At 40.1% G+C, this 21410-nt stretch overlaps 8 protein-coding genes across 11 annotated transcripts; 4 read left to right on the top strand and 4 right to left on the bottom strand.

Moving 5' to 3' along the window:
* Positions 1-33: 33 nt before the first annotated feature.
* LOC132784998 (uncharacterized) lies at positions 34-2108 on the top strand. The gene is made up of 5 exons (XM_060790946.1): positions 34-460; positions 566-744; positions 981-1114; positions 1171-1816; positions 1871-2108. Exons 1-5 carry the CDS (start codon positions 269-271, stop codon positions 2097-2099), a joined length of 1380 nt encoding a protein of 459 aa, XP_060646929.1. The 5' UTR covers positions 34-268; the 3' UTR covers positions 2100-2108.
* A 433-nt stretch (positions 2109-2541) lies between these two features.
* LOC132784995 (coiled-coil domain-containing protein 174) lies at positions 2542-4375 on the bottom strand. The gene has a single exon (XM_060790941.1). The coding sequence runs from the start codon at positions 4305-4307 to the stop codon at positions 2553-2555; it is 1755 nt and encodes a 584-aa protein (XP_060646924.1). The 5' UTR covers positions 4308-4375; the 3' UTR covers positions 2542-2552.
* Positions 4376-4473: 98 nt separating this feature from the next.
* Positions 4474-5621, top strand: LOC132785000 (SRR1-like protein). Its single transcript, XM_060790948.1, has 2 exons — positions 4474-4821; positions 4890-5621. The coding sequence occupies exons 1-2, from the start codon at positions 4679-4681 to the stop codon at positions 5572-5574; spliced, it is 828 nt and encodes a 275-aa protein (XP_060646931.1). The 5' UTR covers positions 4474-4678; the 3' UTR covers positions 5575-5621.
* Positions 5622-5650: 29 nt separating this feature from the next.
* LOC132784993 (little elongation complex subunit 2) lies at positions 5651-7739 on the bottom strand. The gene has a single exon (XM_060790939.1). The coding sequence runs from the start codon at positions 7658-7660 to the stop codon at positions 5651-5653; it is 2010 nt and encodes a 669-aa protein (XP_060646922.1). The 5' UTR covers positions 7661-7739.
* Positions 7740-7814: 75 nt separating this feature from the next.
* Positions 7815-8710, top strand: LOC132785004 (uncharacterized). The gene is made up of 4 exons (XM_060790954.1): positions 7815-8048; positions 8113-8250; positions 8307-8463; positions 8526-8710. Exons 1-4 carry the CDS (start codon positions 7935-7937, stop codon positions 8708-8710), a joined length of 594 nt encoding a protein of 197 aa, XP_060646937.1. The 5' UTR covers positions 7815-7934.
* An 18-nt stretch (positions 8711-8728) lies between these two features.
* Positions 8729-9936, bottom strand: LOC132785003 (acylpyruvase FAHD1, mitochondrial). 2 transcript variants are annotated; one of them, XM_060790952.1, is made up of 4 exons: positions 9817-9936; positions 9534-9639; positions 9364-9460; positions 8729-9307 (listed from the first exon to the last, which is right to left on the bottom strand). In XM_060790952.1, coding segments are annotated over exons 1-4 (693 nt in total). In that variant the 5' UTR covers positions 9818-9936; the 3' UTR covers positions 8729-8818. The 2 variants fall into 2 exon arrangements, with proteins under 2 accessions (XP_060646935.1, XP_060646936.1); XM_060790953.1 differs by lacking the exon at positions 9817-9936 and adding an exon at positions 9735-9753.
* Positions 9937-10349: 413 nt separating this feature from the next.
* On the top strand, positions 10350-21400 carry LOC132784996 (beta-TrCP). The gene is made up of 8 exons (XM_060790943.1): positions 10350-11121; positions 13514-13736; positions 18140-18411; positions 18481-18660; positions 18732-19186; positions 19252-19441; positions 19529-19664; positions 19748-21400. The coding sequence occupies exons 1-8, from the start codon at positions 11065-11067 to the stop codon at positions 19765-19767; spliced, it is 1533 nt and encodes a 510-aa protein (XP_060646926.1). The 5' UTR covers positions 10350-11064; the 3' UTR covers positions 19768-21400.
* On the bottom strand, positions 13964-16018 carry LOC132785001 (23 kDa integral membrane protein-like). Of its 3 annotated transcripts, XM_060790949.1 has the most exons (7): positions 15768-16013; positions 15519-15710; positions 15307-15468; positions 15055-15246; positions 14784-14998; positions 14380-14727; positions 14133-14318 (listed from the first exon to the last, which is right to left on the bottom strand). In XM_060790949.1, the coding sequence occupies exons 1-5, from the start codon at positions 15909-15911 to the stop codon at positions 14942-14944; spliced, it is 747 nt and encodes a 248-aa protein (XP_060646932.1). In that variant the 5' UTR covers positions 15912-16013; the 3' UTR covers positions 14133-14318; positions 14380-14727; positions 14784-14941. The 3 variants fall into 3 exon arrangements, with proteins under 3 accessions (XP_060646933.1, XP_060646932.1, XP_060646934.1); XM_060790950.1 differs by lacking the exons at positions 15055-15246; positions 15307-15468; positions 15519-15710; positions 15768-16013 and adding an exon at positions 13964-14080 and having other exon boundaries at positions 14784-14894; XM_060790951.1 differs by lacking the exons at positions 14133-14318; positions 14380-14727; positions 14784-14998; positions 15055-15246 and having other exon boundaries at positions 15306-15388; positions 15768-16018.
* Positions 21401-21410: the final 10 nt, after the last annotated feature.

The following is a 21410-nucleotide window of genomic DNA, read 5'->3' as shown; positions in this document are numbered from 1 at the left end:
TGTCATGCGTATTTTCGGCAAAGGACGATATGCAATTGAAGAAGAAGAAGCAGGCATAGCGGGCAAAACATGTGTTCACGCAAAATCGATGGATGATAAACGTTAAGAAATTGTCGAAAGTACAAGACAACGTATCGCAACCAAAGTTAACAACAAAATTTATTGATTTTTAAACAACAATTACGCGCTGTACTGTACTGTTCGGTGTTGTGCTCTCATTGCTTCGTTCGACTGAAAAAGTGCAAATTATAAATAGCTGGCAACAAAAATGGGCATTACAGAAACGCCGAAAACAGCAGCAGCAACAACAACAACTACAATTGCGATTGCAGCAACAACAGCAGCAGCAGGAACAACAACAACGACAGCGGCTAGTGAAAATAAACAAATTCTGACGTTGGATATATTTCAGGAGATATTCAAGCATGTCGAGCCGGATGTGCAAATCGAAACTTTCGAGGTGCGTCATTAAGTGTGTGTGCTTGGGTGTTTGCAAATGTTTATGTATGTGTGAATGTGACGTGTTTCTTTCTTCTTTCTCTTCTCCTTCTATACATAACAACAGCTAACGCAAGGCTCGGACCGGGGTGATAACTATACGGCAGCACTGTATCGCATCAAGTTGAATGGGCAGCGTCACAGTTTAGATGGCGGCGAACACAAATGGGAGCAGAACGTCATCTGCAAGGTGCTGCCAGAGAGCGTTGTCCAACGTGAGGCCTACAAGAGCGATAGGCTATTTCGGCAAGTTTTTTTTTTATATAATTTTCGTGACGGTTTAGATAATCACTGTCTCTCTGGAGGATTCTAATTCAATTATTCGACCGGTGTATTAGCTATCCAACCTAATGAAACTTGATGAACAAATGCTTATTGCTTGTTGATTACTATATAAGAAAGGAAATATGTATTAATTTACTATACTACTAATTTTACATTATTGTTATTAAGCAAAGTTTACAACTAAAAATATTTTGCAGCAATGAAGTGGAATTTTATACCTCTATTATGCCGGAGCTACTTAAATTTCAAGCCACCAAAACAGGTGTAGAAGCGCCTCTGTTCAATGCCTTACCCAAGTGCTATACAGCACGACATGATCTGCTTATAATGGGTAACTCTATAATATATCAACATTTACTCAAATTGCTAATAATTTCGATTTTCCAGAGGACCTGCGTGTGCGTGGATTTGAAATGTCGGATCGCCTCAAGGGCCTTAGCATCGAGGAGACCCAGACGGTGCTGATGCAAGTGGCTCAGTTGCATGCGCTGAGCTTAGCATATAAATTCGAGCATCCGCTGGAGTTCAACAAGATGTGTAGTCTGATTAGTGAGGGCATTTTCTGCACGGCAAACACCAGTTGGTATCGCAACTATTATGAGCGACTCACAAAGAATGCCATTAAAATGGTTTCCGATGTGCTGCCTGCGGATTCAAAATATATCCATGCATTGTGTGACTTTGCGGAGAGCTCCTCGTTCTTTGGCCAAATGGTCGAATTGGCCAGCGCCGAATCGCCTTTATCAGCTATTTGTCATGGTGATTGTTGGGTGAATAATTTCTTATATCGCTATGATCCGGAAGATCGACAACAAGTGCTCGAGGTGGCGTTGTTGGACTTTCAACTGGTGCGTTACAGTTCCATTGCCTTGGACATTGCCAATCTGTTGTATTGTTGCACCACTAAGGAAATGCGTGACGCTCAGCTGGAGACGATGCTCAAAATCTACACGGAGGAATTGTTCAGATGGCTGGAAATACTGTGCACTGAATTACCTGAGCATTGCAATACGCTAGAAAAGTTTCAGGATCTGTGAGTTTTTTTATAAAAAGTATTATAAGAAATGTACTAATCAATTTTTTATAGTTTTGCCCAGGAACTGAAAGCCTATGGACGATTTGCTCTGGGTCTGGCAATGGATATTATACCCATTAGCACATGTTCTTCGGAGGATGCTCCGGACATGTATTTAAATCGAAATGACGACCTCGATAAGGATGAAGGAGCGCCTACTTTGAATTTTCCGCCCAACGATCTGTGTAGACAAAAGATGTCCGAAATTGTCGTTGATATGGTTGACAGAGATATGCTCTAAACGGCTAAAGCACAAAATACTTTAAAAAACACCCGATGCTTAGATTTGCTTCTGCTCCCGAATCTCTCACACACAACACACGATATTGATACCTAATAATACTTTTAGTTATGCTCAATTTGTAGGAAATATTTTCAATTGTATGTATAATTTAATATAGTTCGATGGGACGAGAAGTTTTAGGTTAGCATAGACAAACAATTGTGAACACTAGAAGAACACTAATTACACACAATATGTAAACTGTTTCCCGTTTCGTTCGTGTTTCTCTAGCAGCCAACTTAAAACTTTGAAAATGTGAATTGTATTGAATTAATCTAGGTACATAACATAGATATATTTAAATGCAGACAATAGTTCCACACTTGTCGAGTTTTTTTCTAAAAACCATTGTTTTACACATGAAGCAATAAATGACATACGAATGATAAATTCCTCATCTTTTGCATAAGCTTAATAGTCCGCTTTAGCTGTCCAAGTTCCCTTGTTGCCCAGGACGCCTTTGTCACAGTTATCCCGTAAAAACTTCAGACCCGCTGTAATGGAGCGTTCCAGCTCCTCCTGAGTTTTGGGACGCTTCGGCAGCGAAGGTGCACTTGAATCTAGGCAATCAGGTGGCGGTATCGCAGCTCCTTGACTTCGAGAACTTGACGAAGGCTCTTCATCCAGCTCTTCAGCAACATCTGGCGTGTAGTTGCGACGCTGGAATTGTTTTTCGCGCTTCGTAGTGTGAAAGTTACTAAACTCTCGGTTATCACTCAACAGCGCGGAAGGCGGTGGCATGCTGCTGAAGTTAGTGCGCTTCAGCGGCGCCTCGGGCATAGGTGCAAACTCTGGAGCACGCACAGCGCGCTGCTGTTCGTTCCATTGCTCCTGCGACATGGGCAAACGCTCTGCCTTGTAATGCCATTCCTCGGGTGGCTGTTCCTGTACCTGATGCTTCTTGGCCACACCACTCTTATCTCTATCCCAGTCACGTATGTGCTCCTTGCGCAGCTCTTCGCGTTCTGCTTCTTCGGCCGCCTTTTCTGCAGAAACTTTGTCTGCCTTTTGCTTTTGCTCCCGTTCCCTTTCCGCTGTCTCGGCTGCCGCTTCATCCTTTTTCAGTTGCTCCTCACGCTCGTAGTCCTCCTTGCTAATGGGCGGCAGTCCATTGCGTGCTCTTATTCTATTTTTTGCAGCAAATACACGATCCGCTACGATTTTGTCACGTTGAGCGCGCAAATCATCTCGTCGCTTTTGCTCCGATTGTGTTGCCTTCCGCGCTTGCTCCAGCTCGCGTTGCTGCTGCTTTCGCTCCGCTTCATCGGTGGAGAAGGCATAGTAGCCCACACCATGAGTGCGTGCCTCATCGAAGAACACGTCCTGATAATGCACATCGGGTTTGTCCACATTCTCCAGCTCCTTGCGTTCCCAGTTCATGCGCTGCTCGTCATGCTTGGTCATCGTGGATAGTGCATCGCTAAACACACTTTCGGTGGGTCGTGGTCCATAGCTGGGCTCATCATCACCGCTGGCATTGCTGCCGATGTCGCTATTATGATTGCTCCCTCGATTGCCTTTAACATCAATCATCCAATTGGCTTTGGTTTGATCCAACCGCTCTGGCATGCTGTCTGCAAGCTGCTTGTCGCGTCGCTTTGCCTCAGCCAGCTCCTTGCGCAGGCATTTTCTTGTGCGTCCCAAACAATCCACATACTCCACTTCGTCCTCATCGTTGCCCGCCACAGATTCATCAGAGCTATCACTGTCGCTGCTGCTGCTAACCCGTCGCTCCCGAGGCGTTGTTGCTCGTGGTTCTGCAGGCGGCTCTGGTTCATCTTGCTGCTCCTGCCGCTTACGATTGAACATTACCAGGCAATTGTCATCGGAGTTGAGGCTCCCGCCACTGCGGCTCATGCGATCATAGAACTTACTCTTCGCTTCCAGAACACGTCGTGATTTTTCTAACTGTGCATAGTCTTCCGCTTCATACACCTTCACTTCGTCGCTGCGACTGATTTCTGTATAGTTTTGTTTTTTGTCGCGACCGCTGCTGCTGGATTTAGTTTTCTCTCGCTCGTTGGCCGCTTTGTTGGGGCGAAATTCGTTGGCTGGCGTTTTGGCAGCTTTAGCCAATTTGACTTCATGTTGTTTGCGTTGTAATTCAGCTTTTAAACTGAGCAGCGAGGATAAATTGACACTAATCGATTTGTTCGGATCGTTCATACTTAACAAAAATACAAACAGCAAATAACGAAGCGCAGCATCAGCTGTTTCAACCACTTGTGCAAAAGTACTCGATGCTCAGCTGTGAAATATCGATAATACGAACGAGACTGAGATTATCAAAAGCAAGACATCAAAAAGTTTTTTTTTAGTTTTTAGAAAAATTGTCTAAGTTCACTAAAAGTAACTTATTCCGTTATAAATAAAAATTGCATTGTTACTATATTATTGCGCTCCCTACGAATGCTTTAAGATCGATTTCAAAAACATCGCTGCATCGATAGTGCAGCCATCTCTAGCGAATTAAAGCGATAGCAAAATAATAAATACACATCAACAAAAAAGTTTATTTACAAACGATTTTGTATGACATGTCTGGCGCGGGCGACGAATTCCAAGTGGTTACACGAAAAAAATGGATGGCACGTAAATGCCTAAGCAGGCGAAACCGTCACAAGTCCGAAAGCGATTACCTTAACGATTGTCCTGATGTCAATGTGGACAACTTTCAAACGTAGGTGCAAGGAACAGACTGGGTTTTTTCATTGGTGATAATTTGAAGCTTGAATTCTGAATTTGTAGGCGACTGGAGCGCATCTGTGGCGAAATGAGCCAAAGTGATTACTTCATTGTGGCCATGGAAACACTACAGCAGCAGTTAGATTCCCTTAAGCGACCGCTGGAACGTATCGTGTGCCTGGGCTTGGGACCCTTCACTCGCACCCACCAGGCGCTACATCAAACGGCGTTTATTGTAAGCGTCCAGCGACAACACAACATTAAAGAAACGCTGTACTACGATCCCGTATTCCGTGACAGCGAAAAGGAGCTGCTGCAACGTCTCAACGGCACAGTCATGTCTGAAGATTGTGCGGGTCGTCATGAAGCCGAAGTGCCCACGCTTTACTATTTACCCCACTGTCCATATGCCTTAATGCACAACCTGCTTTGGTGCAACTGGCAACGCGAGAGATTGCCCAATGTTTTGCTTATCTGTAACAGCTTCGAGATGCTGACACTGAACCGTACAAAGAACACTGATGATGACCATATCAATCGCATTTCGGAACACTGCTCTGAGATTGCTCTAGAGGATGATTACGAGCAGCATAATGTGTTTAACGATCTATCGCTACATACGTTTTCCAGCGACAAGTTGCCAGCGGCAGAGGACACGGTATTCTGGACACGTTGCTCGCCTTTGAAGGTGAACGAGGATGAGCTGATTAAAGAGGTGGACATGGCTGCTTTAAGTATTGGTTCGTAGTGAAAGATGCAATAAAGAATGAAACCACATACAAGTCTTTATAATCATTTAACTACCTTAGATTTTATTGTACTTTTTACAGACACATGAATTTGTCTAGTTCTTTGTCCTCCTTTTCCTTGGCTTTGGCCTCGTCACGTTTTCGCTGTCGTTGCGAACGTCGCTTGCTTTTTTTTGGTGCTGGCTTCTTGGTTAAACTTGACTTAATCCGCTGCACTAGTTTGGGTTTCGTTTCCTCCTTCAACTTCTTCTTGGCGCGTTGCACGCCCTTCGCTTTGGCTGGAAAAGCACAAGGCAGCAACTGTTGTTCCTCATGCAGGCGGCTGCACAGCTTCGGCGCAATGGGCAGATAGCAATTGCTATCGGTGAGAAAGTCTATGTTGCTAGGCGTCGTCCCAGTAATCAAATCTTTCAAATTAAAGCTTTGTGCTGTTGGCGCCATCAGCGGTTGACACAACAGAAATTTATCCTTGTACTTGGTTGTATAGCGTAGCAAATACTCGCCAGGCGCAACGCCTCTTAGAAGTTTGAGGAACTCGTGCAAATGGCACAGCTGTTGTGGCATGCTGATGTTGTACAGATCTTGCAGTTGTTGCTCGACTGCAGCCAATTGTAATGGTTGTTCCACCAATGGTATAAAATCCCGCAAAGAAATGCGTGTGCAGTGTCCCATTTCGGTTTGAAGCAACTTCAACTGCAACCAGGCTGAGAGCAGCTCATATTTGGACATGACTTCGCAGCCACATTCTGGTTTAGTCTCCAGTTTGAACAGGTGACAACCCAGCGGATGTTTACCCCATGGATCATGCACTGCAGCCAACGAGAGACTGCTGTAGATTTGCAGGCCTTGCTCCGCTTCAGCGTTGCGAAGACGCCAGCTGATCAAAGCGGAATTCGTTTTTGTTTGTTTAATATGTGGAACAGTCTCCTCTATGGGATGCAGTTTATAATCTAGCTGCGGAGGCATCTCAACATTATCAGCTTCATCCTGGTGCAGTTGCTCATCAATCACTGAGACGCTGGCATCAGCATTGAACTGCAGCCACTGCGATGGCGCAAATGCAGCATAAGCCTGGCTTAAGAGACGACTATTCGTATGCCAGCCACAGTGACGAGCGGCAAAGGGTTGCTGGAACTCAAAGGACTTGAAGTCGCTGTCGGGAATGTCGCGTATGCTCACCAGCATTTCGGTGGGCAGGTCAATGTAGGCGCCAGGTATCAGTAGCATCAAGATGGCATCAAGGGGCAGCACAAACACATCCTCATCCGCCACAGCGATGCGTTGCTTCAGCTCAGCAGCAAGGCGCTGTGTCAAAGTTTTAGCTTCAAATGCTGGACACGCATAACGCTCGAGACGCACACGCAACGAGCTGAGCTCGGACTGCTTGATTTCAATCTCTGGCCAGAGACGCACTTGACCCACACGACACAGCAGCTCTATGTTCTCCATGTTGGCCTCATCCACGTTTATAGCTTTGCACTGTGGCAGCTGCGGCAATCCCGAGTGTGTTGCATAGCTGGCCGTGGGAATCGTAGGCAGCAGTTGCTGGATATAATCCGCAAACCATTTGCTGTAGCACAGCACCAGTTGCTTCATGGGTTCATAGATGCGTTCCTTTTGAGTGTTGGCGTATTCGAAGATCCGCTGCTGCACCAACTGTTCCTCGGAGCTGCGTTTGATGTGCGTGGCATGCCACACTACGGAATCCGCCTTGTCCACTTCTACGTTGCGTTGCCAGGCTAGGAGAACTCGGAGACAAGCGGCTTGCTGGGCACGGCTTAGCGACGAATGTCGTTCCTGAGAATTGGGGAATGCATAGGGCAGCTTTTGCGTACTATGATCATATACAGGCTGGGCCACAACCTGCTGAGTGCGAGGATCTCTTTGAGCGAAAATGCGGTTGTATGAAATGAACACTTGCGCAGGTTGCAGTTGCTCTTCTTTCAATGTCTCCGCGTCCACTTCGTTCAAAAATGAAAAGAGTGTATCGTCAGCATCCTCGAATGTTTTATTAAATTCCCTGAATGATGGTTCATTGCGAAATATTGGATGTCCTTTATTTAAGCCGTCCGATTCCATTGCCATTTCTTTACGTTTTGTTTACAACACATTTGAACAGCAACTGAGCAGCTGTTATTAATTCAGAGTATTAACAGAGGCATCTATTAACAGAGCCCATTAACATCTGAGGAGTGGCTCTATTAACTGTTAGAGGAGCACAAAATGGTTCCGATCGTTAAACGCCATTTTGCTTTTTTAAATTTGAATTTAAATGCCACATTAAACATTTGATAATTATAAACAATATGAAAATAGGTAAAAATCCAAGCATATCGATTCGAGCACTGTAGCCAGAAACATGTGTTTAAGGTATATTCTATTGTTATGGCTTATTGTGCAGCCAGTTGTGTGCGCTAAGGGGAAATCCTTTGATAATACGACAAGCTGCGAGAAAGCAAAACAACCAAAATTTGTAAGTTTATTTACTCTTTTGCATGTATAAAGGATAATTACAGTAATCATTATCTCGAACTCAGATAAGTTCCTGCTGCAACATACAGAAAGATGATGCAATCAGCAAGTCCTGTCGCAAGTCCCTGCTAAGTCAGAACAAAACCACAACTAACAATGGAGAGACTCGTAATTTAAAAGCCGACAAAGTTGCGCTGCATGCAGTAAGTTATTAAGGACTTACTAACTTATAATAAATTATAATTGGTTAGTTTTTTAGTGTATTGCAGAATGTGTGTTTAAGCAGAATGGCTATTTGCTGGCCAACGGATCGATTAATATGCCAGTTGTGCAAAGTAGTCTACAACAACGGTATCGAAGTGATCCCGCCTTGGCTCAGCTCATTATCAAGAGCCTAAATACATGCCTGGACTCGGGTAAGATCTTTCAATTAATATATTTATTATTAAGTTTGAAATTATAGCCCTCCATTTAAAAGCTCAAAACCGTGCCAAACAATTTGAATGGCTGCACACGAAGGATCAGTGTGACTATTATCCGGCAACTTTGCTCGCCTGCACCATGGAACAAGTCTATATTAATTGTCCAGCTTCGAAGTGGAAGAACACTGATAACTGTGTAGCGATGCAGAAATTTTTGGTGGCTTGTGATGCACGAAAATAAATGAACCACGTATATATCTCACATATCAGAGAACAGCAATTTAAGTGTCAATTTAATAGTAGTTTGAAAATCATAAAAAATTTAATTTAAAGTCATATGGCCGACAATTTATTCGTCACACACCTTGAACTTCATGTTAGCCAGATCGGCTAAGCCGCACTCGATTACATCGCCTGCTTTAAAAGCTTCCGATCCATGTGGTGTGCCCGTTAGTATCAAGTCATTTTCTTCCAGCGTCATATGCTTGGATACATAGGAGATAATGTCAGGCACTTTGAAGATCAAGTCGGCTGTGCAACCGCTTTGTTTTAACTCTCCATTAACTTTCAGCCACAGTGGCAGCGCATGTGGATCTTGCACAGCATCGAAGGGTATAAAAGAGGATACAGGGGTTGATGTATCGAATCCCTTGCCCAATGTCCAGGGGCCGCCAGTGGCGCGTGCTGCCGTCAGATTGCATTGGGCAGTGAGGTCCAGGGCCAGGCAATAGCCACCCACATATTCCATAGCATGCTCTTTGGACACATTTTTGCAGCGCGAACCGATGACGACGCCCAGCTCCACTTCATAGGCCACCTTGTTGAACACTTTGGGCAGCTAAATAGAGAATGAGTTAGAAATATCCGTACAATCGGAAGTCGAGTGGAACTTACGACAATGGGAGATCCTTCGCGAATATAGGAACTTGTGGGCTTCAGGAAGACGAGGGGCACTGTGGGCACAGCCACTTTCCTGGCCTTGACAGCGCACCTGCGTATGGCATACAAGTGGTTTAACGATAACAATCCTCAATCTCAATATGAATCTCAAGAATATCAATTACATGTAGTTCAGCGCCACTCCCACAATCTTTTTGCCATTGAAGACGAAGTTGGCTGTATCCTGGTTGCGTTGGCAAGCCATGCGTAAAGTGTTGAAAAGTCGCACCACTGAAAAAGATTAACAATTTACATTTTTATTTATTTAAAACTGCTTCTACAATATATTAATATGACAGAATTTAACCGACTATTCGTTGGCTTACAAAATAAAGAGCGACCACTGCGGTCGAACGAATGTGATCGAATGTTTCGGTTTTAATTAGAACGATGTTAATAGACACTTACTTGCGTCAACGTTGAGTTTATTGGGCTCGAAGGTTATCTGGAGACGTGCCCCCCTCAGCCTAAAATAGTTTATCAATAGCAAAAATTAAATAACAGAATCCAAAACAACTGATCGAGTGTGAACTAGTTCAGTTGAGCAACTAAAGTCAGAGTGCCCATTTTATACCAAACAGGTTTTATTTTGCAGCAACACTCGTGTACAACTGTATTTGTAAGTTATTAAAATAAATAATAAAAATGTTATTAAAATTAAAAAAAATGGGTAGTACACTTTATTTAATAATTAATTAAAGTAATACAAAAATCGCTTAAAAGAAATTTCATTATCGATAGATGGCGATTGCAACTATGGCCATAGCTATCGCTATGTTCAGAAAAGATGTTTGTGGCATCGATACTTGGTCAATTTTCGTATCGACCAACAGCTTAAAGTAAAATTTTTGTGAAACAAAATGTTTAAAGAATAATTTTCATAGAAATGAAACGCATTTATAATATTTTATTTGGTTTTGAAAAACATAAACGCTTGTCAAGAAAAAAAAAGATGTTTCACAAAAATTAATAATATCGATTCATCGATTTTGCCCTCGATGTTTTCCCACCTCTATACTCACACACACTGACAACATCTACGTGCCGTCGCTTATGGTGGAGAGAAAAAATCCGAAAATATAATTTAAATTAATCGTAATAGTGTAACACAAACAAACACGCGTGCTTTTGCGGGCAATTGCACGGTGTAATTGCAATCCTTCTATTGCGCGAATGAAATAAAAATTCAATAATAAAGAAAAGCGAAGCAAGTCAAATAAAAACTATAAAAGAATGACTTGTCAAAAAGAATAACACATATTTGTTGGAGGCAGTAACGCGCGGCGTGGTGAATAAATATAAAGCGCGAACGAGAAAGCAATGAAAATTGTGAGTGGGTAAAAACGAGAAAGCGCTAAAGTCACCACCCTGAGAAGAGAGTTGTAGTAGATGGACAACCTCAAACCGAAATTTCTATATAATTTTCTTGCAAGTTATAATAGTTTAATAATGCCTAATTACCAATTAATGGAAACGTACATGTGCTAAGTTCATATAAATAAAAATAAACGTATTGCTAACTTAAGCTATTGCGAAACAATATATTTGTGTGTGTGGTGGTAGTGTACTCTCAATAAATAGCAGCAGCAAGCAACCAGCCAAGCAGCAAATATAAATTCAACAAAACACAACAACAGCAGCAACAGAAACAACACAATGATGAAAATGGAGACTGACAAAATAATGGACGAGACTAACTCCAATGCACAAGCAGTAAGTTCATCATTATTTTTTTCTTCAGGTGTAATTAATGAGTTGAGTTTCTTATACATATAAGTATGTATAAGAGTGAGCAACAACGTACATACATAAATGCTCAAGGTGTCACACATACAATTGCAAACATATATATATTTATTTATGTGTGTTTTATTTTCGTATGCATATCTACACATACATATGTAGATTGAAACATACATATGTACATATGTTATAAATTTTGCACTCGTGCACTCTATTAAAAATTCGTTAGCTTTTCTTTGACGCTTTTTCTTGTTGTTGCTTTACACACATTTCATATCGCCACCTTAATCAAATAAAAATTGCTTTTATTTATTTAATGGTGTATTTTGAGTATATTTGTGATTAACAGTTAATAATTGGCCTTCATTACTTTCAAGTTTTGTTTATGTTCGCTACAGTGTTGTATAAATATTCGTATTTATTTCAATCTGTTCGCTCAAATTGCTGTTTACATTGATAATTTGGTTTATTGTGCGTAAATATGAGAGACTGACACTGAGGGAGATGGAGAAGGGAAAGTAGAAGGCGGAGGCGTGAATAGAGTGAAGGTTAGTTCCCCTCTCCCCACCCCAACCCATTGGGCATAGCCAGTTCAAATCCATTAAATGCTTCTCCATTATTTACTTGATTTTCTGGGTCAAAAGTTGATGTTTTATTTTTATTTTTTGGCAAAACGTTGTACGCACTCAGTCAGCAATTAAGTTTCATTTGAGTCATCTTTGTTGTGGTTGCGTTGCAAAAGCTGAGCTGACATCAAGGTGAAATAATGTCGAGGGAAATAATATTATTATTATTTTGTATAATTTTTTTCTTCGCTTATCATAAAGATTTGGCAGTCTCAGAGTCTCGACAGTAAATAGGTCTTAAATACAGGCCGCATATTTGTTACTAAATTGTACAAGGCTACAAAACCGGTTTATTTTTATTTTTTGCGGTCCCTTGTGTTATAATTTAGACCTGCATAATCCCAAATAAAGGGTCTTTAAATATAACGAGCACAATTAATGATTCATGTCAATTGGCGTAGAAGTACCTTAAGTAATTTCTAGTAAACTGACCTAGGAGGCACTTGTCACAGTTAAATTGCAAAACTGACGTATTATTTGCACAATGAAGTGACCAATATTAGTATGTTGGAGGTCAGCAATAGTCTCGAAAAGTCATTAACTAAATCTTGGCAAACGATTTCAACTTTAATGTTTAATGCAAAGGCAAACAAATGGCGCTAACAACTATGATATTGCAATTAAATAAAGCGCTGCTGAAAAACGTGTACACGCACACTATTGTAGCATAGCATTAACTAACCGATACACACATACTAGTGCATGTATAAACAAGGTTTAAAAGTAGTCAAGGTATTAATACATATAGAGAGCACAGCACAGCAACTAGAGGTATATATAAAAACTTACTAATCGCGCATATACAGATAGTCGTTGTGTATATATGGGTGTATATATAAATTGTTGGCGTTGCAGTTAACTTAATTATAAAGAATGACTCACAATTAGGCCGTCTCTTTATGTTTATTGTTCAAAAGAAATCTTTCAACTAAATTTTCGAAATAATCCAGGGTATTAAAAAACGTTTTTAGCAAGCGATGAGATAAATTCTATATTCCAAATGATTGTTTATTTTATGTTAATCTTTGTTGTCTTTTAAGTCATCATGTTGATGATATTTCCTTTATTTTAATAAATTATATATACTTTACTAGAGTGGCGAAACTTATTACTTTAATATATTTTTGTATATGACGAAGCTTATTTAGAGGAATATTATATTATTCTTTACCACGTGTATTAAAACCTTTTTCATTCGTCTTGGTACCGAGATCATAAACTAATAACCTCACTCAGTTAACATAATCTGTGCGAGCTTCTGAATTGATCTCTGTTTGTATCACGCATTAAGCTTGAAGGTTCGCTTATCCGCTAAGCATTAAGCTCTGCTTATCCTAATAAGTGTAGAAACGAAAAAGCAGATAATACAAAAACAAAAAAAGAGAGGCAAACTTCAAGCTCAACTAATTGCTCAAGTTTATTTTCTGGTCTCGTCGCCAACTCGTCTGAGAGTTGCACAATCTTCGCTTGGCACATAACCTGCCATTATTCATTTTATACCAAGACCTGAGCTACCTACTTTCGAGCACTTTTACGAGGTGCCCTCTGACATTGTCAGACCCACAAACAAACAAAGGCAGCAAAATAAATATAGAAACAGAAAGAGAAAGATAAGGAGAGAGTGGGCAGCATATATTACATAGTAATTTAGTACTCTTTTTTTTTTATGTGTGTAAAAGTAAAGTTTCATAATTCACATTTCGCATTGTTGTTTTAATTGAAATTCTTTCTTACAGTTCACAACCACAATGCTGTACGATCCGGTGCGCAAGAAAGATTCATCGCCCACATATCAGTCGGAGCGGGAAGTCTGCTTTCAGTACTTTACACAGTGGAGCGAATCGGGGCAGGTTGACTTTGTTGAGCAGCTGCTGACGCGCATGTGCCACTATCAACATGGACAGATCAATGCGTATCTGAAGCCCATGCTACAGCGCGACTTTATAACATTGTTGCCAAGTAAGTACATAAAAAAATCATCTCTCTTAATGTTATGCAACAGACAAACTCAAAGAATAATGAAATCGTTTGATAATGCATAAAAGATGAGAAGTACGATATCTTCTCGATGTCGCTTAGATGAATAATGGATTGTCTAATTGAAGTTAGGATGCGTTGAAATAAAATCGAAGAATATCTCAGTATTTAATTATGTGATTAAATATTTCGGTCCAGAGTTTAGTTAAAATGGAAATCCATAATCAAGTTCTTTTAGTGATATATGTAACATTATGGCGAATGGCAACAGCAGCAATCTTCACCCTGCATCGATAGAGAGCAATGGAAAGCAGTAGACCTTTTGTCTGTAGAATATGAATAATAAGATTCGAATATCTAATAATACAAATACAATACCTCATCTACAATCATAGCCACCATAGCCACAATGGTGAGCATCACTTTCTTGTTGTAAAAATCTTCAGCAGCCTCAATGCATCCTTTGGTAAATTTAATGTCGTCCGCGTTGAAATTCTTGTGACAAACAGGAAATTGCTCCTTGTCAATGTAGTCTTCTGGCCCAGATTTCCCACAGCATTTTAGCTATCGATTGAAACGTTGAATCTTACAAACTTTACAAACAAAAATAGTTTACAGAACTCACATGCTGTTGCATCATGAAGAATGCGTTTTTATCGTTTTCGGTGTCCAACCAAAGATATTCCACTCTTCTCTTCGCCTTCTCGATATGACAGTTGTATGTGATGAAAAGAGCCAGGACAATGGTGAAGATAATGCCAAGCACAATGAACAGCATTTGTGTTAGATAAAAGAACTCGACGTGCCTGCGATACCAAAATGCACCGAATGCTCCTGCAAGGATCAGCACGATGCCGCACACCACAAACATTCTGCTTATGGAAGTAGTCCAATAACACACTAGTTCCACCTGCATGTATGAATGATCGATGGGTAGATAAAATCCGCCCATTATCAAGGATATACCCACGAACTAATAAGTAACTGAGTTAGTGACGCGATCCTTCAATTCTAATTCAGATTACTCACAGCGAATTCCACTGACTGCATGTGGTTAATCCATAGCAGGACCTCTAATGTGATAATTTTCATGTAATTAGTATCTAAATTAAAACTAAACTATTTCGACATTTAACATTTATTTGACAGTATTCAAAGGGATTACGTATACTGAATTTGCGACTACATTACACATAGATCACGCGCCATTTATGCAACAATTTGCACAAAATGAGGTAGATAATCTAAAGGAACATGTGGATCAATATCATTTCCAATTTAGTGGGAATAGTTTACGCACCAGCAACACAATGACTACGCTATTGAAGATTATACAATCGTTTCTTTTCTGATGAAAGTAGTCTTTGATCGCATGTGAGCAGGTTTGTTGAAATGGTTGCCCACGCATATTGAATTTAAAGTAGCACGACATTCTCAGCACATAATCGCCTTCAGTGTAGTCTTTAATGCCATTAATGCCACAGCAAAAGAACTGCCAGAAATATAGTTCAAATATTTAAGAATATGGTTTAAGTTATATAGTCGAGTTTACCCGAATCTGTAACTCCATCATATCGACTGTTCTGTTCTTATTCGCATACTCTTCCCAGCATTCATTCAGATAGTCATCGGCCCTTCGAGCAGTCGAAGCAAATACAACGATAACAATTACCAATATATAGAGCAAAATTGTGGTTATAATGAGACAAAAGTGCTGCGAATAGAGAATATTATCGATGACAGATAAATGTTTCAAATACTTGCCACTTTTAGCATAAGACCCTGATGAGCATTGAACCAGCAACCACCTGCATAGCCAACGACAATGGTTGCCACGCCGCAAAGTATGAAGATATGCGTTATAACATGACTGCCATAGCCGATTTTATCCGCACTTATGTGCGTCAAGCTATCATTCAACACGAGTCCCACCCATATAGCTCCTGTGCCGATAATCTAAAGTAGTTGTATCTTGAAAAGAGCTATGGAGTTAACAGTTTAAACGCTACATACTATCAAAGCATAGGTTATAATGTAGATGATCCATCGCACGATGGCTTCCTTAACTGAATCCTCAGAGGCCTTGTCATGGACTATGGTCTCATCCTCTTCAGGTTCAGATACAAACGATACTGTCCGAGTTGAACCACGTAACATTTTATTAGATTCGAATTTTTCGAATATAGTGTTTGATGAATAACGAAATATTCTTTAATGTGTCATTGGGTAGATTTTTCGAGTAACATTTCTAAAAATTAATCAAAGAAAGATTGTAAAAAGCTTGACAAGAGAAACTTGCCAAAATTCTTTGCAAATCGTCGACTGAAACTAAAATAAAGTCACAACTAGATAAGAATGGTGAAAGGAAGAGATAAATGTTTATAGGCAGCAGGCAAAGTAATACAATGAAGTGAAAAACAATTACAACAAAGAACAGCAAAAACATAGTGAACGAAACATGAAGGTAACTTGAATAAATCCCCCACATTTTACTCACTCCCCATCTCTGTTCCCCCTTCCCCGTTTACGTTCAATCCTGCTGACTGTTGCTGTGCAACTGTTTTTTGATTGGTTGGCAAGTGCGGGGAGCACAGGTGTTGTGGGGTGGTGGGGGTTGGGGGCTCTGTTGTTGGAAGTCGTTGGCGTTGCTTATGTTGTTGACTCAAAGGTCATTGCTTCCCCATTAAACGCGCTTTGCCGGAACAAAAAGCAAAGCAAAGCAAAACAAAACAAACGCAAAAGCAAAAAAAATCGAAAAGTAAAAAACCTGAGCAAAACGACATATTTTATTCAATGAACAAAACAATAAACATGAAGGAGAAGCACTTTAATTATAGTTATGAAATCAACAATTAGAAGTTTAATAAATTCTTTATTAGTCGCGTGATATACTAGAAGAAATAGAACAGTCGATAGAATGTGGTACATATTTGCCTTAAACAGAGTTTATCAATGTTGAGAATTTGAGGTTGAATGTACTCCGGATATCCTTAGGTGCATAATTATGGCATATTGAAGTCAGAGGTTTGTCCCAAGAGTTTTTCACTTGCAAAACAAGGCACACAACTTGTGAACAAAGAGAGATAGAGAGAGTTGTCAGGATGTGTTAAGAGAATGGAAAACGAAGAATGGGAGCGGGAAATAAGCACCGCTGTTTCCTCCATTTACATTGTAATGCACTTCAAAGGCAGCTAACCAGGCACACTCACACACACACACACAGTGAGGTCAGACAGACAGAAAGATAGACGCGCAGAACTGACTGAGGATAGGCTGGCGACATGGACCGTTAGACGGCAACAGCAATAGCAACAGCAACAGCAACAAATGCTGCAACTGCAACGACAGCGACAACTTGAACTACATCAACGTTGCAATGTTGTTGTCTCAGTTCAGTCTCAGCTGCAAAGTCACTTTGCTCGCCGACTGCCAAAGCGAGTTATGCACATTTTTAATTGTGTTTGGCAAATGCAGCACTTTATGCACTTCACTCTAGCTAGACCAGCGCACAGGGCGCTCTCTCCACCTCGTTTCGCTTGATGCATGCCACACACACACAGACACACACACACGTTGCACGTCGATTCATTCCCTTCTTATCCATGACTTGTGACATCTGTCGATTGGACGATTTCAATTCGCCACTCCCGCTGCTAAATGCTGCTTCAAATGCCGTTAGGCGCGTCACAAAGTCACAGTCATAGTCTCGTCTCGTCTCTGGAGGTGGCGCGTGGGTTTTGGGAGCACCTACGATGAGCCCAAGTTTCACTGGGAATATCGTATCGTGGCTTCATTAGCGTGATGCGAACGAGATATGCACCAACTCGATTACAATCCGGATCTGCAGTGAGTCACAACTTGCGGCTCTCTAGGCTCACGATACATGTACTTATTATATATACATTTAAGTGTATTTATATAGGTAGTTAAATATATGGTGGCATACTGCTTAATCACTTGGCTGAGTTTGGAAGAGCTTGCAAGGAAGCTAAGCAAACTGAAAGTGCTGTGTGTTGAGTCATCAACTCACATTGGGTTCATTCAAGTGCATGTTTCATCTTGAAGCTGTTAAACTGCAGAACAATACTTATATATATTTAGTGTAAATCAACTACGTTACTAGATAGTTCCTTCTATTTTGCAAAGCAACGTAACTGAGAAAATGGGTCATATATTTTAATATGTGCCAGGCGAAAATAAGTTTTAGTTAGTAATTAGAGGCAATAATAATACATCATGCTCAGTTCTAAACAATCACAAAATGTTTGCATTAAAAAGGTGGGGTTCGTTATTATTATAATTAGCTTATAGTTTTAAGGCCATAAAAATTGAAAGAAAAACTGAATCCCCAATTAATACTTGCATTTGTTTATTGTGCTTTCCAGAAAAAGGTCTGGATCATATTGCCGAGAACATCTTATCGTATTTGGATGCTGAATCACTCAAGTCCGCCGAACTAGTGTGCAAAGAATGGCTGCGTGTCATATCCGAGGGCATGCTTTGGAAGAAGCTCATTGAGCGCAAGGTGCGCACAGATTCCTTGTGGCGAGGACTCGCAGAGCGTCGCAACTGGATGCAGCATCTGTTTAAGCCACGACCCGGACAAATACAAAGGCCACACTCATACCATCGCGAACTGTTCCCCAAGATAATGAATGTGAGTACCTCAAAGAATACTTTTTTTTTTTTTTTTATATTTACTAATATTTAATTCCTTCGGTTATAGGACATAGACACTATAGAGAATAACTGGCGAAGCGGACGTCACATGCTGCGTCGCATCAATTGTCGATCAGAGAACTCGAAGGGTGTCTATTGCCTGCAGTATGACGATGGCAAGATAGTGTCCGGTTTGCGCGATAACACCATTAAGATATGGGATCGCACGGAGCTCCAGTGCGTCAAGGTATGTCACGATTGTGAATTTTTTGCCGGCTAACAGACACTTAATAATTGATTTAATTCCATTTATTTTAGACTTTGATGGGACATACTGGTTCGGTGCTGTGCTTGCAGTATGACGACAAGGTGATTATTAGCGGCTCGAGTGATTCGACGGTGCGTGTTTGGGATGTTAACACTGGGGAAATGGTCAACACATTGATACATCATTGCGAGGCGGTGCTACATTTACGCTTCAACAATGGCATGATGGTGACCTGCTCCAAGGATCGTTCGATTGCCGTCTGGGACATGACCTCGCCTAGCGAGATAACGTTGCGACGCGTTCTTGTTGGCCATCGTGCGGCCGTCAATGTGGTGGACTTTGATGAGAAGTACATTGTGTCCGCTAGCGGTGATCGCACCATCAAGGTGTGGTCCACATCGAGCTGTGAATTTGTGCGTACCCTGAATGGCCACAAGCGTGGCATCGCTTGCCTGCAGTATAGGGATCGTCTTGTGGTCAGTGGCAGCTCTGATAACTCAATTAGGTGAGCACGTGAAATGAAATCACAATTGTTGGAAAGTTTATTAAACTTATATTTTATCTTAACAGGCTGTGGGACATCGAGTGCGGCGCCTGCCTGCGCGTTCTGGAGGGCCACGAAGAACTGGTGCGCTGCATCCGCTTCGATACGAAGCGAATTGTCAGCGGCGCTTATGATGGCAAAATTAAAGTGTGGGATTTGGTTGCCGCACTTGATCCGCGAGCCGCTTCCAATACATTGTGCCTCAATACGCTCGTGGTGAGTTCATTCTAATCATTTGTGTCGAATACTATATGTGTTTGCATAATATATGTAAATATGGAGTACTAATTTATTATTATTTAGGAGCACACTGGCCGCGTCTTTCGCCTGCAATTCGATGAGTTTCAAATTGTGAGCAGCTCGCACGATGATACTATTTTGATATGGGACTTTCTAAATTTCACACCCAATGAGAATAGGACCGGCCGAACACCGTCGCGTAAGTCGAAAGTCTTTCAACTTTCACTTTATCTCATTATAAATAATATTATGTATTCACGATTTTAATGTTGTTTATTTTAGCGGCCCTTATGGAACATTAACATTTTGTGCAAAGGCAGCTAAGGGAGCTTCAGCTGTATTCCTCCAGCGATGAGGAGGAACAGGAAGGGAATGAAAACGACAATGATGATGATAATGAAGATGATGATGATCAGGAAGATAACATCGATTTGGAAGAGATCGATTACGATGAAGTTGATGTTGATCTTCTTTTCAACGGTGATGATGATGATGATCAACATTAAAACTAATGATTAATAAGCCAGCAGACAGCATTGAGACTCGTCCATTAAATTATATTGAAATCACGGTACTGCGATCTCAAATTCTACTGAAATGCAACAACAAAAAATAAGAAACAAACAACACTACAAATACTACAACAACAAACTCAACAGAAAAAACATATATTAACATTTAAACAAACAAAAACACGCATGCGCATAATGTGAATTAATGAAGTTATTAAAGAATACCACAACAACAAATCCAATAAGAGAGAATATAACAAATATTTTTGCATAAACTGGCTGTTAGGTTTGAGAATTGTACGAAAACAAGAAAACTACAAAATGATAATATAGTATACAAAAATATAAACAGAATAATATATTAGTTATAATTAAGGTCAGTCTGTGTAAATCGTTGAATTGACTGTTTGTGCAAGCGACAGTTGCACAGTAAATAATGTAACTAATGTTTAGCTCAAATATCTACCAGCGCATTGAGCTGAGTGCGGCTTTAACGGAATCTTGAAATATGAGGAATGTCGTTTTTTACACATTGAATGCGATTTAGAATATGATATGAAAAAATACAGAAAAACAAAAGAAACCTAAAAGCAAAACTGTCAGATCGTACAGAGTATAGTCTTTAGCCTAGGTGTTAGTTAAAGCTTCATAAACTTGGCGAAACATTATTTTTGAGTTTTTGAACCTTACGAATCGCTTTTCTCATACTGCACATTTTGTAATCTAATTTACATGCCTAATGTTTGTGTTAAAAATGTAAAAAATAAAAAAAATTAATATAAACTATATTTATTAGACCTTAAGTAAGACATTTAAAAAGAAATGAATGAAATCATTATATGTGTAAAAAGACATGAAAGTCGTATTTGTTTAATTTGGAACTTGAAGTAAACATTGCGACTTAATACTGTTGGTTAGGCAAAAAAAAACTATGAAAGCTTAAGTAATAAAAATATTATCTGCAATATTTAACAGATTCTTTAATTGTGAATGAATTGAGTAAATAGATATCGAGTTATCTGTAGAAATTAGACAATTTCATGTCGTTTTGAATATGTCGTTGATTGTGATCAATTTGATAATTCATTGTATGGCGTAATCTTAAGTTTTTTTTGATGCTTAAAATCTATTTGAAGTGCAGCTTCCGCGTTTTCGTGTATTATGTATATAATGTTTTAATGTAAGCCTAAGAAAAGTTGATGAACATTTAATAACTCTATGTACTACTATATACAGACATACATGCATAACCAATATGTAAAACTGTTTAGTGAAAAGGCAGCTTGTTGAAATTGGATTAAAAAAATGGAACTGCAACTTGCGCAAATTGGTAAAAATAGGTAATATATATGATTATGATTAGAAATAATAAATTGTGTATAAATGCTATAAATATGATTTATTTATGGTGAAAATAACAGAACTAATTGCAG

Source organism: Drosophila nasuta, chromosome 2R (assembly GCF_023558535.2).
Source record: "Drosophila nasuta strain 15112-1781.00 chromosome 2R, ASM2355853v1, whole genome shotgun sequence".
NCBI classification, from domain to species: domain Eukaryota; kingdom Metazoa; phylum Arthropoda; class Insecta; order Diptera; family Drosophilidae; genus Drosophila; species Drosophila nasuta.
The sequence above is the reverse complement of the archived record's forward strand: the minus strand, read 5'-3'. Positions and strand labels throughout refer to the sequence as shown.